Source organism: Rhinocladiella mackenziei (genome assembly GCF_000835555.1).
Source record: "Rhinocladiella mackenziei CBS 650.93 unplaced genomic scaffold supercont1.3, whole genome shotgun sequence".
Lineage (NCBI taxonomy): Eukaryota > Fungi > Ascomycota > Eurotiomycetes > Chaetothyriales > Herpotrichiellaceae > Rhinocladiella > Rhinocladiella mackenziei.
The window spans coordinates 1,071,252-1,089,542 of NW_013550602.1; the positions used below are offsets into that span (position 1 = coordinate 1,071,252).

Below are 18,291 nucleotides of genomic sequence, written 5' to 3' on the forward strand. Positions count from 1 at the left end.
GACCTGTCTTTTGACCGATCAAGACTCAGCCAATCACCAATCCTCTCTCTGTGTAACGCGGGCCTAGGCATGTTCCGACCCTCCAAATCGGGACCCGGTTAGCTTAGTTTATACGACGTAGCATTGCAGCTACCCCAATTCAAATAGGCAAACTTAATCCAATTAGTAAATGCTCATCCCAACGGTGTCCGATCCGACCTTTTTCTTCCAATTCAAAGAAAAGGAAGTCTGCCTCATGCATCTAGACTCTGAGCCTGACCACTATGGGGTCAGTGATGACAATAATAAACCGTGGTCACCATCGCCATCGACGGGGGACACGGCACACTAATGTTGCCCATTCATCTCGCGTGACACTCTTCTTGTCTTAACCAACCCACTTGCCTCGCTTACGCGTCCGCCAGTGGTCGTATCTTTGTTATCCAGAGGCCAACCACTATTCCTTCTTCATTCGGTTTGACGCCTCAGCGTCCGCTCTCCCCTTACATTTTCCCCCCGACATGTGGCCGTTGCGGGCTGTTGTCCTCGTAAACTCGGTGCCACAATGTGGACATACTGCCTTCATTGCACTCCCGCTCTTTTCTCTCTGATGTCGGAGCAGGTTGCTGAATGTGGAAAATTGTCGCCCATTGCACCCATGATCCCAACACTGAGGTTTGGGCCGAGAAGGTATAATCTCGACCTCCGCCGGGGAAGATTCCAACGTCAACTGCGCCGGTGGAAAGGGTTGCATCGCCATCCCGATCGATGGTAAGGGCTGCTGGCTGTGTTGAGCATGTCCAGGGATGTAAAGACTATGGGGCGAGTCGGGCGGAGGCAGACTTATTGCCGAGCCGTGTGATGAAGTCCGGCCTACCGGATAAAATGCTGGTATTTCTGTCTCGTTCGAAGGAAGGGGAAACTCGCTTTCCTGGTGTCCTGTAGATGGCGGAACCGGAGTGCCAAAGTAGCTGCCTTGTTGCGGGAAACTGGAGATGGGTGGTGACATGTTGTATGCGGGCATGTTATACACTTGCGGCATGGTTGATTCGCTTTGTGAGGGCATGGCCGCTATTGATGGCAACGATTGCGATTGGTGGAGCTGATTTTGTTCTGCTGCGTACGCGAGTAACATTTCACTCCGACTATGACTGCGACCTCGCGACACACTGGGTCGATGATGTCGAATCGGTGTTCGATCACGAATTGCGAGTGCCCCCAAACCGGCCTGCGGTGAATGCGATGACTGCCTGCGATATTGTATATCGGAACTGACTGCTGGCGGCGACAACATGAGAAGCGACTGGTGATTAGGATTGGAGTTGTAGGGGGTATTTCCTGCCGCGACGTTGTCAAAACCTACTCAATCGTCAGTGCATGGTCCCGTCCTTGCGCCGCGGCTTTTTCTCACTTGAGTAAGTGTTCAACATCTCATTTCCGTAAGACATCTGAGTGGGCGGAAATTGCGATGACGGCGTAGGAAGGACTTGAGTCGCCATTCTGCACCTCATATCAGTAAAAATGTGCAACGGAGCAATCGAATGCAACACCCACCCTGACCGCTGCAGTGAAAATGGAGGCAGCCCTGCTGCTGGGAGGTCTGCAGGAGGTGGGTGACGTTGATTCGGCGTCCAGGGGTAAGGATGACTTGGATAGGGGAAGTGTTCTATACGCTGACTCTCTTTCTGCTGCGACCGCAAAATATTACTTGCTGGCAACCGCGATCTGGATGGCTCATGTCCTACTGGATATGGGGCTACTCGACCACTGCCACCTTGACCACTTGCGCTCGACAGTCGACCGTCGCTGTATGCCGTGCTTTGGGCTTGATTGGATGAGCGCTCTGAAGCCGATGGCAAGGCCGACAAGATGGATGGAGTCGATTGAGATGAGCTTGGGTTCGCAATATTGACTGAATGTACGATCGAGCCTGCAGGAGCAAGCTCGAGAGGTCTACGGACCTTTTGTTTTTTTTTTAAGTGGTTGAATCCTGATGGATAGTTTCCGGGGGGTTGATAAGACGCGGTAGGTGGACGATAAATGTTCCCCTCGAAAAGGCCCGGGCCCGCTCCGATAAAATAATATCTCCAAATAGTGCTGCTTTATCCCGATGTTGGCAAAGGCAGCAAGGATGCTGATGGAGGCAACTTTTGCGTGATGGCGAGATGCAATGATTGGCCGGTATGGATGTCCAAAGGACATTTAGGCACGGTATCGTAAAGGCATCGACAGGAAGAGATGATTGCAGGAACTGGTGAGGTAGAGGTGGGTGCCGATGACATGAAATCGGGGATGTCCTCGACGGATAAAACTCTTTGAGAGTCACAGTGATCCCTAGTGCAGCCCTACAGCCCTCGTACGCTATGTCCCTATGGTTAAGAACGCTTCAATCCTATTTTGGGGGCCTGAGCGATCCAAGGGCGGAAAAGGGTAGAGGTGGCCCGGGGGGGAAGAGATGGAGAATGGGAACGCCACGTTTTGAACAACCGGTACAATATGGATCACGTTGAAAAGATGACAGAGGGAAGAAGGAGGGGCCAGGCAGTGTGTACACATTCGAGAAGGCAGCAGTCTGTCAGGGCAGAGTATGTCGTCCAGCACCGGTAGAGATCAGGTTGGTCCGAGTCTGACGATGCGGTTCATGGCTCCAAAGGGACCCAATCTGTCAAAAGTCTAGCTTCCGTCCAAGAGAATCAGAGAGTTATGGGTCGTTGGTAGTGGTAGCCGTAATGCTCATGGAAAACTTGGGTGTCAGGAACATGATGGGAGAACCAGATCGTGGAGCACAGGACCAAGAAGTCCAGTGCCATTGCCGTTGCTAGCATAGCCTACCACCCAATGCCCGTGGAGAGCGGAGCGACCTCAGCCACGGTCAGCACTGCTTACTTACATAACTCGACACCGGTGGGGCCAGAGAGTGGAAACGGCAACCAGAATACCCAACGCTTTTGCATCGGGCAATGGCTGCGGTCGCGTACCGTGCGAGAGTTGAAATGACATGGTTCTCGGCTCGTGGGTTGTGTAACGGTCGAATATCAAAGCCGGCGCGTGGCGGCAAGGGACCGACCCCTCTGGATTGGAGAGCCCGGTTACAGCGAGCGACGGACGAGTGAGCAATAAGCAGATGGAGGCCACCACAGCGTGCTGGTGGGATGAGGTGGAGAAGATTGTGAGGCCGTCTGACCATGGACACAGGACACGGCCTGGTTTTCCTGGAACCTATCAGCCTTGAGAGCAGGCAAAGCAATGGGACCAAAGGTTGAGTGCCGAATGAGGCAGGTGGGCAGACACTTTTGTCGTATACAGGAGTCATATATTGGTTAGTAGCGCGGGAGTGCCGTTACTGTTGCTTGTCCTGAAGCTGTACCGGTTCGCCTCATGTTACCGGAAAGGATGGTGTGAGCCTGCACATTGCGCTGGCGTTGGCAAGGGGCCTTGAACGAAGTAAACTTCAAGCCCCCAGCGTTTACTTTGGACCAGTGACCAAATTGGACGATGATGACAATTTGGGAGGTGACTTACAATTCTGGCCCTATGGAGAAGAGCTTGGATAGGTTCCTAGTGGTGGACAGTGGAGCGGGAGAAGAGAAAAATGATGAGCGGAGGGAAAGATGAGAGGGTTGGATCAATCTCGCCCCCAAAGTCCGAAGTCGCCCAGCGGCCGTAGTGGCTGTAGCGCAGGTGAGCAGGCAAAATGAGTCGCTGCATAGCATCAAACTACGCATCGGGGAGAACCATAGCAGCGATCCACGTGACATGATTGGCTATCTCGCAGCTACTCCCTGTTACAGACTTCCTCCGTTCGGTCAACTCCAGCTACGAGGGCATACCAGAGCCGTCAGTCGGAAACATTTCGTCTCACGCTAAATCATCTCGCCGTCTGCACGGAACCCCAGCCGATACTCTCTCGAGAATGCGACACGGCCAATGCCATGCCAGCACAGACGCCACCAGCTTTGCCCATTCAGGCAATAGTAACGACTCCAGTCAAGACCGGTTTTCGAGGCTACACATCTACCGTCGACTTGCCACTGCCTCCAACCCCCTCCGTCATCCGTGCTCGACAGAGAAAATACTGGGGATGGTCAGAGGAGGTTTGATAATGCATGACAGATGTAAGGTATGCAAGAATCTACCTAGGCAGAAGACGAAGGAGTGCTTGCAACTAAGCCTTCTGTTGATAGCTGAGACAAGGAGCATGAAGAATTTGCGGCCTGCATATTGGACCCTGTCCCGTGGAGGCCCCATTTTCTCTGCAGCTAGAAGCCCCTAGACGAGCAGGTGCGTAATCCTTTTCACAAAAGGATCCTTTTTACGAGGTTGGTTAACCCACACTTCTCGTCAATGCCGTCCGTTAGCCTTATGATCGGAATAAAATCCCCCTGACGCCACCAACATCACTGTTCAAAGTGATGTCCCTCGAAATGCTCGATATTTAACGGTGTGGAATGCTGAGCCACAAGCAGGGGAGAGAGCCCACTGCATGGTATCGGCCCCCAACAGCCCTAGGACAAGGTTGATCGGATTTGGGCTATGCGCCACACATGGGCTTTCCCCACCCCCATTGGAATAAAATCCTTCAGGAGACAAGACCACCAGGGACCAGGAACAAGATATCTGTGGCTTGAATGCTTTGAAATGGGCTTACATGGAAGGAATACGAGGCTGGTGTAGACCGCGTGGGGTGGCTTCTCAGCCGCATGTCGTGGGGATATGGCAAACCCAGTCACATATAAGAACCTGCCCCGAAGCATTGGTTCTGCGAAATTGGGCGAACATGGAGAACTAGTTGTCAGCTTCAGATTAGCATGGAATCTTTCACCGGGGGCGGGAAAAGAAAGCTGGTTTTGCGGGAAGAGATTAAACAAGGCGCCGGACTCGCTACAAATTGGAGGCAATATTGGTTCTTCATTCCTATCGGTGGTCATATTCTACAAGCTGAGAGACATCGGTAGCTCTTCTCTTTCTGAGAATGAGATGGTATTCGATGCTAAACACATCGCCATTGTCTCTACATCCCTCGTGACACACCACTTTAGGCGCAAAGAGAGTCATGTAACAGAGAACCGTCTTCGCAAACATGACGAATGCCAAACCAAATCTCATGATCATTCAGCACTCGGCGGCATACTCCTCTGCCGATGGACGACTGTAGGTACCACAAAAACTGCACGCGATGTGGTTGAGGATATGTGTGCAGCCGGTGTGTCAAGTGTGACTATGACTCAACGTTCTCCAACGTACGTTCTACCATATGAGTACTATCAGAAGGTTCTTGACGCGCTCTTCAACGGGAAGACACCCCCAAGACCGCCGATACTCTATCCTGTACCAATCCGGTCGCAGTCACTCGGCTTATCAGCAAATATACGCTCAATGGGATGGCGAGAATGGATGCTGATCGCTTTGACGCCTTAAGGGTGGGATTTAAGCTGATCCGCTACGGCGACATTGTCTGTAATGGTTCAGCACATGCTCAAGCAGACGCCGCTGATATAAGTATATAATCGTGTCCTCTGTTGACTGAGGCTTGGCTTCGGTGACTTTTATCATATTTCGTATAGCACAATGGATGACCGATGTCTTCCATGCTAGACCATTGAGTGCAACAATTTCCAGGAATTTGCAAGGCTCTTGTCGACAAAGAGGGTTGCTGCAAACGTGATGCACTGGTGCGGACGTATGAAGAAAGAATGACGCGGAGCAGCCGAGGATCGCATGGATGCCAAGCGACAAGCCCCGAGCGGGGTGTCAGCCGTTGCTGCTTCCGAGGGAGAACCGTATTATGGTCTGTTCGTGCAAAATTTACTCCCGCGCAGCCAATTTTTCTCCTTTGAACTTCTTTTCCCTCCCTTCCTTCCTCGCGGGCCGACAACAGGACATCCGGTGACGCTGTAACAGTAGCTGAACGACCGAGGTCTCCTTTAATGGGCAGATGCCTATTTTTAGTATCCTGTTGTATATGGGAAGATCTAGATCACTGTTCGACCTGAGGGCGGGGGAGTCAACCGGCGATAATGAAAAGAGGCCTTTGTGAATTGTACTCCGATAGTATTGAAGAACCTCAAGGCGAGACGCTGACCAGGAAGATCTATAGGTCCGACGCAGGCCACGGGCCTTAGCGTCGGCAGTTCCCGATTGGACGATGCTAACCTCAAAACCAGGGGCCAGGCCTACCACACCATCAACCGCATAACAACAATCTCCCTCGAAAGGGGACAAAACCAAGAAACATGTGCGACACTTGTCGAACAGCAAGAGGAGGAGGCTTTAGACGCACAGACAACCACGGGAATATCGGACTATTACGGAACCTTGCCGCTGGCGCATAGGGGAAGTGCCGAAAAGCTCCGAACAAGGTGGCAACGCAGCAAATCATACAAACTCTTCGCGGACCTGAAAGACACCATCACACAGCAATATTATCAAGGGCCAAAGTAGCAGCATTGAGACCGTTCGAGCCGAGTTGCTCGAGATCAAAGCGGAGCAGCGAATTCTGAAAAGTCAGAACCTAGAATTACAAGAGTAGGTTCGATCCCTCCGAGCAAACTCGAATCATACTCCACATCGCCTCCTCTCGATGCACTCGTGGACATCGGTAGTAGCTGGCGGAAGAACCGCCCAATCGACGACTAGCTCCACACTGACCAAAAGAGAACCGACCTCTCTCCGGATCAGCAAGCAGGCAAGGCATGACGAGGGTGACACTGCGAACAATGCTTTCACAGGGTATCCGCCAACTAACGCGCCAATGAACATATTAGAAAGGCACCTCAGGACACGGATGCGACCAAGGAAGTGCAATTGGCGGGGGCAGGAAATACCCGAACCGGATATGTGATTAGATTCAAGATAAAAGGTCGGCCGAGACTACCAGGAAAAATACCGAATGGCTAGAAGAGTTAGGAAATGATTCAAAGTTGGCCATGCCGCGATTTGGGGCGGTGATCCACCGCCTTCCAATCGAAGGAGTCATGCTACCAGAGAACGAGAAAGACGTCATTGACAAAACTACGGAAGAGAACGACCTCGTAACCAAAGGCTATCACATCGAGGATGTCGCATGGCTCAAGAAACCAGACAAACCGTTGGGGCACGCACTCCTCTCCGGGCATGTGGTTTGACACAGCGAGGCAGCCGAATGGATGATCGACACTTCGGCAGAGAATATGACCGGCGTGATTGTCCTCCTCCCTTTTTAGAGGAACGGACGCCAGGAGTGCCGACTGTAATGGACCACGTCTAATAGGAGACAAGGAATGTAGGACACCCGCCACCAGGGCCTCTCAATTGCACATTATGAAATCTAGAGCCGGGACGGAAGCGCTCATCAACGACCCGCAAACACAGATGCTTTTCATACAAGAACTATTGGTCACAGCCTGCCGCACACATGTCATTCACCGCCCGTAGCACGCGTATTAGGCAACGCATGGCGCAGACGTCATTAGGAAACGCAACCTCATTTACGTAAACAAGAGGATCTCGACTTCAGCCCACCGACAGGTACACTGCAACCACCCGGAGGTGACGGGGGTCAAGATCTGGAACGACGAATTGAGGTGACGGTATCACCAGTGGACTGGTACACACCAACAGCACGATCGTGTCCATACCCGAAACGACGATTCACCCTGGCATTCAAGATCCAGCAAAGACAAGTCAATCAAGCCACAGAAGATGGCAAGACAGTTGTGCACGCCGAGGGAAAGAGGATCCCCTATACGGTCAGCCTCTAGAATGAGATGCGAACCGTCCGCCGAAAATGGCCGCGAACGGTCGAACGGGTCAAAGCGCCACGCTGGAAGGAGTTTCTCGACAGTGTCAGACTCCAAAGCCTTGTGAAAAGCGACGAGGTATTGTAGACCTCGAGACAACTACGCTAGCATTCCCCTTTTTGAAAACAAGCAAAACGGAATCCCCGACACAAAGACAAAGCACGAATCTTGATGGATTCTTTCTTCCCCGAGATGGCCGAACCAATCCCCGAAGCAAGAGATCCCTTGGGAACCTATCGCCGAAACAGAAATCGGCAGGGCGCTCCAAATGGCGAAGAAATATACCGGCCTGGGCTAGGACGGCCTTCCGACCTTGATCTGGCAAAAGGTCTGAACTGACATCTCAACCATAGTTGATCAGAGTCTTTGTGGCATCCGTCAGCCTCGAATACTACCCGAAGCAATGAAAACCGCCAGGATTACAGTGCTGAGAAACCTGGAAACCCCGACGACTCGTCGCCGGGAGTATGTCTTCCCATCTCGCTACTCAACATACTAGGGAAACTACTCAAAACGGTTACAGTCAAAGGCCTATCTTACTACGCAGAAACGTAGGGACTACTGCCTGACACCCAATTCAGAGGCTGTCCTGGGCGAACGACGGAGCAGGCACTGCTCGCTTTGGCCAATGCCATCAATCTAACCACGCTCGTAGCTTTTGATTTAGAAGGAGCCTTCAATGGTGTGAACGGCATGACTTTAAATACCGCCTCAACGAAAGAGGTATACCGACGCCAGCAAGAAGATGGGTCGGAGTTTCGTGAAAGAGAGATCCGCCAATATCACGTTCGACGGCTTCGAGACCGAACCCCCCTCCCCCTTCTGGATCACACAGAGCGGGCCCAAGGATCTCTATTATCTCCCGTACTATTTATTTCCTTCAGTCCGGACCTCATCGACCAGTCCGTGGCCTTCAGAGAAGGTGCATCAGCCCACATGGACGACTGATTCCGCTGGAGAGTCGGTCAGTCGAAGCAAGAGACATCAAGAAAGTTCAGGATGAGACCGAGCTCATACATCTGACAAGAAACAAACGCGAAATTGGCCAGGGCCATATCATCAGGAATGGACAAATCATTCAGACATCGTTGGAGGCCAAACCGTTGGGAGCGGTCTTCGATCAAGAAATAAGATGGGAGTATGTCCAGCAAGGCGGTCCAAAGAGCAACTAAGACGGCTATTGCATTATACAGATGGAGATCCCTCCGGCTCACGCAAATGAGACAAGTATACCAAGCATGCGTGGTCCCGAGACTAGATCACGCGTGGACTGTATGGCAAAATCCTCTGAAAAATAATGAACACCTTAAAGCTCTGAGCACGGTGCAGAGAACCAGGACAGTGGCCACACCGACACTGGAAGTGGATTGTTATGCGGCACCTACATGGCCCCGGCTCGAACAGCGCGCTCAGGACGTCATCGCAAGTTTGAGCACCCTATCGCCCAAGCTTCGGCTGTGTGGGGTACACGAGAGAGTCGAAAGAGGGTCAAGCGAAGGAAAAAACTACCTGGAAATTCCGCTTGCTGAAGCGACGAGGACTCCACATCGGCCGGGACTCTGCATCGGCTTGGACGCTGCATCGGCTAGGACCTCCTTCCTAGACTACCTTCTCCTCATTTTCTCAGATGTTTGCCATATAAGAAAATGCACACATGACGAGACAGGTTGTTTTGGGCCGAACAACCGGAACGGCCAATCCCCTCAATTTCCGTATTGTCACCCAATCAATTCATGAGATCCATCCGGGACCAGGAGTTACAGAGGTTCAGACCAATTGGAGTCCGAACAGCTTACCCACTTTCCAGATGTTCCTGTCTCGTCTAGCCCTGCGCTAATGTACCCCACACTCCGCGTGGGAAATAATTCTTTCGCGGATTTGTGGGCTTGTGGGCTTGTGGGTTTGAGCTCCCAGCTACTGTATGGTCTTCCAAGCGTTCACTTCCCCCCAGTTCGCTAAGCATTCGGACCCCCTTCTGTATTCCCTCATCCATGACCCTTTCTGGTGGTGACTCAGTTGTTGAAGCCGAACATTGCTCGCTTCACCATGCTCGGGCCGAATGCTCGGACCCCACATCATGACTTCGGATACAAGAGCGAGGACTTGCTCTAAAATACTATAAAGAGATTGAAGAGAGGGGGAGGACAGAACTTCAATGAAATTGTTGCGTTTCATTGTCTGTCCCACTCGGAAAAGAACATTTGAGATCCATTCTGGTATTTGTGTTTGCATCCCACGAGTGACAGGAACAAAGACAAAGAGAGGAAGAAACATACACACGCACACACGCACACACACAGAGAGAGAGAAACAACATGCTGCTACAACTGTGGGTGGTGTTCCTACTGGCTCGCCTGATAGGGGCCAAGAGACCCAACATCCTCTTCATCATTACCGATGATCAGGACAAGCACCTTCAGTCAACAGATTATATGCCTATTCTGCAAGTCCGTAACTTCTACCTTCTAGTAGTGAAATGAAGTTAGTTGTATAGACTGACCGGCCTATTTATAGGAACAAGTTGTCAAACCCGGCCTGACATATAACAGCCACTTTTGCACGGTTGCGCTCTGCTGTCCCTCCAGGGCATCACTTTGGACAGGTTTAGCCGCGCACAATACCAACGTGACAGATGTCAATCCACCATTTGGCGGCTATCCCAAAGTTATAGCTCGGGGTTACAATGACGAAAACCTATTTGTGTGGATGCAACGAGCTGGCTACAACACATACTACACGGGGAAGCTGTACAATGCTCATAACATCGACAACTATGACGACCCGTACGCACGTGGCTTCAATGGGTCTGATTTTCTGTTAGACCCTTACACCTATAAGTATTTTGCCCCTGCGATGGTCAGGAACGACGGTGAAGCCGCCAACTACACGGGACAATATAATACCGATCTGATCGCGCAGAAGACGAGCGGTTTCTTGGCCGAAGCACTGTCTCATGACAACCCATTCTTCATAGTATCGGCGCCTATTGCTCCCCATGCAGACCTGTCAATAGATCCCGAATCCAACCTGAGTTATTTTGCACCCCCGGAGTCAGCGCCTCGGCACGAGCATATGTTTAAAGACTACAAGATTCCTCGAGATGATCCGTCCTTCAACAAGGGTATCGAAGGAGCCCCTTCATGGGCTGGAAAATTACAGCCCATGGGTGAGACCGAGCTGGCGTACAATGATGAATACCAGCGAAAGCGACTCAGGTCTCTCCAAGCTGTGGATGAAATGGTTGGTGGCTTGATCCAGCAATTGAGAGAAGCCGGCCAGTTGGACAATACGTACGTCTTCTACACAACGGACAATGGCTTTCACGTTAGTCAACATGCCATGAATCCGGGGAAATCATGTGGGTATGGTAAGTGACATATATTTCATTTGTTGTTCTTAATGGATCATCCTCTGTCTTTTCCAGTCACGGTCAAAGGCTAGGGGGAATAGAGACACTAATGTCGAATACCTCGCAGACACGGACATCCACATCCCAATGTTTGTAAGAGGTCCCGGCCTTCAGGCGGGCGCGGTAATCGACACCGTCACGACCCACACAGATCTCGCCCCTACGATCCTGGGCATCGCCAACTTTGACAAGACGCCGTGGAAAATGGATGGCACTCCCATTCCTTTCAAAGATGATAAGAAATGTCCAACCAAGCACAATGAGCATGTTAACATCGAGTATTGGGGCTGGGTAGGTGACAAGCTGCTTTTCTACGCTCCCACTCGGATAGGGAAATTGAGCTCTTGCTGATTCTATCTTTCCCCCTTTTTTTTGCTTTTTCAAAGGCTATTCCCGAAGGCATTTATGGATTCCGCTTCAAAGACGGTTCTGACGCCAGCACGGCAACGGGGTTACTTGGCAACAATACTTACAAAGGAATTCGACTCGTCGGGGAGGATTACAGCTTGTACTACTCGGTTTGGTGCACCAATGAAAATGAGTTCTACGACCTCAAGGTACGTTATTGGCCTCGAAACTCGTGTTTTGATCATCAAATTCTCGGGGGCACGTTCTGAACTGATGAGATTTTTGTCTCTTTCTAGCTTGACCCTTATCAAACCAAGAATATCATTGCGGACGCTTCTGCGTCCGAGTACCAACTAGCGGGACGGCCCTTGCAAGCCGTTCTTGACCGCCTAGACGCTCTTATGATGGTCTTGAAGTCCTGCAAGGGTGCAGACCAGTGCACCAAGGGCTGGTCATTCCTCCATCCAGGCGGTCAAGTGCACTCTCTCAAGGATGCGCTCAAGGAGAAGTACGACGAATTCTACGCATCTCGGCCGAAAGTGGCATTCGACGAATGTACGATGGGATACCTTCCCGAACTGGAAGGGCCCCAAGTCGTGAATCAATATACTGAGGGTGGAAGGTTGAAACGTAAATCGTTTGACTATGGCGCGAGCTTTTACCTCTTCACATGAAGGAGGGAAATTGAACAAGAAAGAATCTTCGTGGAGGAGCAAACACAGTTCAGTGTAAATTGCCCAAACAATCGTAGAGGGCACTCCACCTTCCCTTATTCCATCGTACACAATATGGATTCTGAAGTAATTCATCACTTCTCTCACCTTCAACTACCTATTGCATACACTGCGAGATAGAGCCGTGCGGTGCTACAAATACGCGAGGCCATCTGAAGTCAAAACATGAGATCGACGTTGAATACACTTCGAACCAGGTTAGAGCAGCAACAACGAAACAATTACAGCAGCTATACCTGGCCATCGTATATGGCAACTGATATCCTGTCAATTCCAGCCACGAGCGGTGAACCAGAGCGAGTCTTTTCGGGAGCACGCCGTACGATCTCGTTGAAAATACCGAGAAAGCAGAGTGTTAGAGCACTGGAAACGGAGTGGTATTACAGAAGAGCACCTCGAGATAGTCAACTAATTCATTCGTTGACCTGTAAGGACTGATTAGTCGCACCCCCGAGGTGGTCCATGGATTGGATTCGATCCCCGAAGTGGTCCATGGACTGGATCCGATCCCCGAGGTGGTCCATGGACTGGATCCGATAATCGATCGAGGCGTTATCGGCTTATCGAAAACCACGCTGCCCGTACACGAACTTTAGAAAATGGTTAGGACGATACACTATCTCCTTTGTCAAAGACTTCGCTACTCAAACAAAAAAATTGAGGACTCTTCGCCTTCCCCTTGCATCCGGGGCTGCGACCACGTACAGTTGATGAAAGCGCGCACAATGGATTCAGTGAAACGTCCTGCTTGTCCAGGCTTTGGCCGGGCTCATGCTTAAACACGTTCCTAGGGAGATTATGAAAGAGAGGAGGCGCCGGCCTTTGCTTGGACGTCTATCGTAAGATCTGACTTGGAAATCAGTGTCCAGTTATTCTTCGCCTCTCGCAACACGGTCAACACGGCTTCATTTCCAAACTGTGATCTAAGCTTAGGGATGTCCCCCACTCCTTTGGATGCGTCCTCGGTATCCCAACGGACTGTTTTTTCTTTTTTGGGGGGGAGTATGCAGTGCCGATTGCCCAGAAAATGGCCCCCTCCCGAGAATTCCCCGCAAATTCAACGGGACAATAGAGCCGGGGACGCATCCAAAACGGGAGGGGGATACGAAGCGGGAATAACCACGGGATATCGGTGGTCACTTCGACACAGGAAGGAAACGACGGCCAGGGTGACGCTGAAAGCCTGGAAGAACCGCGAACTCGTCTACAGTGCAAGAGACAATTCGGTATTCTTCGAGTTCTTGAGGCGATGGGTACCAAAGTCTGCTCTGTTGAGAGCACACACTCGAATGGAGCAGAGGGGATCGTCAGGCTATATAGCGTTCGAGGCGTGTACGGAGCGTCCAACGCCTTCATGGGCTTTGACAAGTCTTGGCGTCACCACTTATCAACGCGAACGTGTTGGCCAATCACGTGACAAGTTGCTTTGGTATTGTCACGTGAACAAGTTGATTTCGGCGTGTTCTCACAACAACAGGCTTGGCACTGTTGCAACTTGCACCCTTATTCAGCCTTTGCTCCCTTATTCGATAGAAAACCAAGGCATTCCCTCATGTTTCCTCTAGACTTCATAGTGTATCAAACGGGAGTTGGCATTTCAGCTTCACTGTGCAACGAAAATGCTACTAGCTGATGTACGACATCGTGTTCCGCCCCACCTCTCGAGTACCCAACGTCGATCGGTCATAATCACTATGATGACGATGCCGCCGACCCTGCTACGTGGGAAATATAGGCACGACTCCTGCTGTGCCAAGCTACCTTTTTAAGTGGTAAATCTGAGCTGCATGAACAAGCATTCAGCGATTTGCAAAAATCAGCACAGGTAGGCCGCTTCTTCAGTCCCATTGCTAGCTAGGTCGTGCGTCAGGCTGCCAGGCTAGCAAGTTCGCAGGCACATCTGACATGGCGGGAATGGTCACATCGTGAAACCACTATCAGGTGTACCATTGTCTCTGCAACTTGATGAAAACCCGGCATTCTTCTTGCTGATTATTAAGGACACAAGGTGTAACGTGTGGTGTTTAGTCCTGACGGCAGTAATCATGTGACACGAAAGACCGATGTTTTATTCCCACCCCATCTTCGATGCTTGATACGGAACTTGCTCTTCCTGCCTTGTAAAGAAGCATGGATGGCTCTTCAATTCAATCAACTGGGTGTGAGTCACATACTCCAAATACTTCCACGGCTCGAGTAACTCCGTTGCGGAGAGATCAGCATTACTGTAAGGCCCTTTGGGCTTGACATCACTGCCTTTCTCTTATGTCATATCTGCTCCTCGGAGCATTTTCTCGACACTTTGCCGCCAGAAACACGGGTCTTGCCCAGTTTTCAGCATTGATTCAGCTTTGGCGTTGTGAGAGGAGAGCTGGAAAGCCCATCCGGAAACTTAATCATTAGCAATCATCTGTGGACAATCCCTTGATAGTAGACTCCGGAGCCATACTCACCTGCGCATATTACACTCTAGGTGCAAGCAAGGAATTGACCGCACGATCCCGCGATTACCAGACGATGGACATAGGTACCGTCTTAGGGGTATGAATTCGAAAATTGCCCAATGCGAGCTGCTAGATCTCTTCTTCGACGAGCGAAATTTGGGGTAAGGTGATGACTCGGACGGGGTCACTTATGATTTCCCCTTATCAGGTGATGCGTATGCCGGTGGTAGGTGTTTATCAAACCAAATAGAGTCGCCCGCATTAACAATAATGTTGGCAGCTCTACTTCTAGCGTGGTACTACCTTGCAAAGAGGTCCAACCGACCTCCAACAAAGTGGGATTGAGCGCTCTGATGCATCCCTATTCCGCTTGTTGCCTCCGATGTGATGTTCAGAGGGTCTTGGGCCCGAGGTCGTAAGTCTCGCTTCTTAGTTTGCAGCTGAGTTACTGAATTGGCAGTGTCTCCAATGTTGTCCGAGTCTCTATCCTCTTGTCTACCCCACTACCTTGACAAGCTATAGTGCCGTCCGAATCCGAACGTGGATGTCACGAGCCTTTCGACAAAGAAATCTGGCTCACGTGGTATGCATTATCAAATTGAAAGGGCCGAGAAGCTATTGAAACGTCCATAAAACGCAGAGTCCTTTTGGCAATAGAGGTCCTGGCTAGGATATGGACGGAACAATTTTTTCACATTGATCGTTACTCGAGATGACAATGCCTATTGCCCGGCTGGCCGACTCCTGATATTCGCATTGCGGATAGACAGGAATTGATAGTCCCAAACCGTTTCCTGTCATGAGATCCCTCCGTTTGGAATCTCCTGCCAAATCATGCCATACTTCACGCTCAAGAATCTAATTGAGGCAAGAAAACCTCTCGGTCCTGGTGCAAACGCGCTCTGTGCAGATCGAGTTGTCTGATATTGTCCCTATCCGCAATATATTCGGCGATATGCGCCGAGCAATCCAAATAACGCCCTGACATAGGGTCAAGTTTTCCAGCCGCTAGTGCCGTGACAAACCCAGCAGGGGGCTGGACAGTGTTGAATGGAAATGGCTCGAGGGGGTGGACGGCAGTCTGCGGACTTTTCTTGACCACCCGCCGAATTCTCGACATAAGTTGTTGGCGGCAGAAGTCTTCCCGTTGACCTTGTCTTTGAAATCTCTGGAGGAATCGAGTCCTTACCGAACCCGGACCCTATGCGAAGTACTTAATGTTGAAATCTTGAAAGGTCTCTGCTGAGCTAGGTGCACGCGTGTCGAAGGCTGGTCGTAACGGTACTCCACCATATTGTTGGGTCGCATTCCTCCACTCTTAGGAATTGGGGAGGGCGACTGACATTACAAACGTGTACACCGACTCCGCCACATTCTTCATCGGTTTCTTGGAATAGTGCTTTGACGGCCGCGGCATCAGTGACGTCTCATTTATATAGCGGGTCCAAGATGTACGAATAGGTGACAAAGTATCAATTACTGTGGAAACTGAGTTCGGGCTCCTTTGGTAACACAGTGCAGATAGCATCGGCGGTCGGCCTCGGTCTTTCTCGAGCTGAGGGTAGCCCGTGGCAATGTAGAAGTCTCTGACGGCCAACAGGTCGGGAGCAGGGGATCCCATCTCCAAATACTGGCCGCGGGCGGTGTCTTCGTCTGGAGATGGGAGCCCTTTGTGTTTGTAATCTTCCCTCACCGATTTGAGTTGCTATCTGGGGTCATCAACTTCAGTATGTGCTCCTCTCTAGTAACCATTTGCCGTAGCTAGAGCCCGTAGCTCGTCCGTAGTATGTTTTAGCCTCCCAATGCTGGGAACTGGTAGGAAATTGACTCGAGGGCTCGAGGGTGCGGAAGACTGACAGATGCTGGTAGGAGAGCCGGCGACTGGAGAAGACGGATTCGGAGGGAGAGGAATCTCGGAACCAGAGGTGTTAAGGACGCGGATTGGACGCCATTTTGTACTCTACGGGAAGAGACGCTCGAGGAGGAATTTCAGTGAAGGGAGGGGGGCGGGGTTCCCACGGCCGCAGCGCGACGACTACGATCACCAAAATCCACTTTCATCAATGGTCCTGTTGAGTATAGCAAATTATGGCACCTGGGTCACTGGCTGGAGGAGAACGGAGACAAGAATTGCTGGGTCAAAGGCGACGGGAAGGTGAGGTCGTTATAAAAGCGGCGCGGGTTGGGTGAGCGCCCACGTGAGGTGCGAGCAGTTTTTCCATCTACTTCCTGCCACGTTTTGCAATTTGCTCTTCAAACAACCACTCAAAACAAACAACTGTCCTTCTGGAGCAATCGCATCCCACCGAAGCCAGGCATTGGATCTATTGAAGCCCTACCAGCAACCCCCCAAAGCGGGGCATCTTCTGTTGCATTTTCAACCGTTGCTCTCCAACTCTCTCCCCCCTCCGTTTTCTCTGCCATCTTTTATGATTACCACGTCGTTGAGAATATGGCTTCATTCCTTGAAGAGCTCTGGAACTCCATCTTCACTCCTGGTCCCACTCCGACTCTCTTGGTTGCCACCAATGCCGCCTTCGCCGCCCTTCAATTTCTTCTCCTGATCCTTCTCATCGCGACTTACTCCCTCCACTTCCTCGTGTTGTCTGTCCTCTGTGCTGGTCTTTGGTACGCCATCAACTGGTTCGCCACTGAAATCGCAAAAGAACAACAGGCCCAGAAAGCAAAAGGAGCAAAAGAAAAGAAGGATAGGAGTCCTGAGCCAGAAAACGCGAGTGATACCGAGACCGAAGCCCCTCCCCCTGTCCCGCAAGATGAACCTACAATGGCCACTACAACGTCGTCTGCACCACCTCAAAGTCAGAGACATGAAAAGCCGAAGCAGGCGCCTCCGACTGGCCTAGAACCGAAAATGGCGGAGAGTACTGATGCGTTTAGGCGTCGGCGCAGCCTAGGCGAAAGCTCTGGTTATGTCAGCACCGATAGTGAATGGGAAAAGGTTTCGGAGGGAGAAGAGAAAAGCAAGTGAAACAGAGTCTGTTTGCAGGCAAAAGACCATCACATATCTGGATTATGCTATGGTAGACTAGAAAGAGACTGGATCGAGGATGACGCTGCTCCGAGTAAACACACAACCCCATGATGACCCATACCATGACATTTCGCTTGTCGGAAGCGGGCCAGAATTTTTTTATCATGTTCGATTTGAGCGAAGCCCACATGTACTCAAGATACCCAACTGAATGAATGATAAACATGAAGAACCCCATTTTGCGCAATTTGCCCCGCTTTTTCACGCTGGGCCAGGAGGACACAACTGTCCACGTCTTCAATTGGTAGTTCTGATTAAGTGACAAATGATGATTTGGAGAGCACAAACAGGCAGTATTATAGTTGCTAGATCCAGGAATTGCTGCATCCTCAGCAATTGAGGCTATACGGGAAAGAACCTCATGACAAGGTACCTGCGCCAAGCCCGTGTTGTCGTCGAGATGATCCGGTCGCATGGCTCCATCAACGTCCGTGACTCTTCAGAGTCGAAGTTGGTCATACCACTCCCACCGCCACAATCCTCGACGCCGTTTCGACTTATAATGATTGATACTGTTGTCCTAGCTTTGGAATTATAAATTTCTTCG

General features: G+C 51.0%; 5 protein-coding genes across 5 annotated transcripts; 4 read left to right on the forward strand and 1 right to left on the reverse strand.

Annotated features, from left to right (window-relative positions):
* Nucleotides 1–436: 436 nt before the first annotated feature.
* On the reverse strand, nucleotides 437–1,478 carry Z518_03932 (uncharacterized protein; the record flags this gene model as incomplete). The annotated part of the gene is made up of 2 exons (XM_013417640.1): nucleotides 437–1,338; nucleotides 1,391–1,478. 2 exons carry the CDS (start codon nucleotides 1,476–1,478, stop codon nucleotides 437–439), a joined length of 990 nt encoding a protein of 329 aa, XP_013273094.1.
* Nucleotides 1,479–5,059: 3,581 nt separating this feature from the next.
* Z518_03933 (uncharacterized protein) lies at nucleotides 5,060–6,420 on the forward strand (the record flags this gene model as incomplete). The annotated part of the gene is made up of 2 exons (XM_013417641.1): nucleotides 5,060–5,130; nucleotides 6,144–6,420. 2 exons carry the CDS (start codon nucleotides 5,060–5,062, stop codon nucleotides 6,418–6,420), a joined length of 348 nt encoding a protein of 115 aa, XP_013273095.1.
* Nucleotides 6,421–6,905: 485 nt separating this feature from the next.
* Nucleotides 6,906–7,103, forward strand: Z518_03934 (uncharacterized protein; the record flags this gene model as incomplete). Its single annotated transcript, XM_013417642.1, has 1 exon — nucleotides 6,906–7,103. The coding sequence occupies one exon, from the start codon at nucleotides 6,906–6,908 to the stop codon at nucleotides 7,101–7,103; it is 198 nt and encodes a 65-aa protein (XP_013273096.1).
* Nucleotides 7,104–7,949: 846 nt separating this feature from the next.
* Nucleotides 7,950–12,188, forward strand: Z518_03935 (uncharacterized protein; the record flags this gene model as incomplete). The annotated part of the gene is made up of 9 exons (XM_013417643.1): nucleotides 7,950–8,085; nucleotides 8,140–8,222; nucleotides 8,313–8,679; nucleotides 8,727–8,895; nucleotides 8,951–9,221; nucleotides 10,272–11,124; nucleotides 11,234–11,457; nucleotides 11,553–11,723; nucleotides 11,811–12,188. The coding sequence occupies 9 exons, from the start codon at nucleotides 7,950–7,952 to the stop codon at nucleotides 12,186–12,188; spliced, it is 2,652 nt and encodes an 883-aa protein (XP_013273097.1).
* Nucleotides 12,189–17,144: 4,956 nt separating this feature from the next.
* Nucleotides 17,145–17,681, forward strand: Z518_03936 (uncharacterized protein; the record flags this gene model as incomplete). Its single annotated transcript, XM_013417644.1, has 1 exon — nucleotides 17,145–17,681. The coding sequence occupies one exon, from the start codon at nucleotides 17,145–17,147 to the stop codon at nucleotides 17,679–17,681; it is 537 nt and encodes a 178-aa protein (XP_013273098.1).
* Between the last annotated feature and the right edge of the window lie 610 nt (nucleotides 17,682–18,291).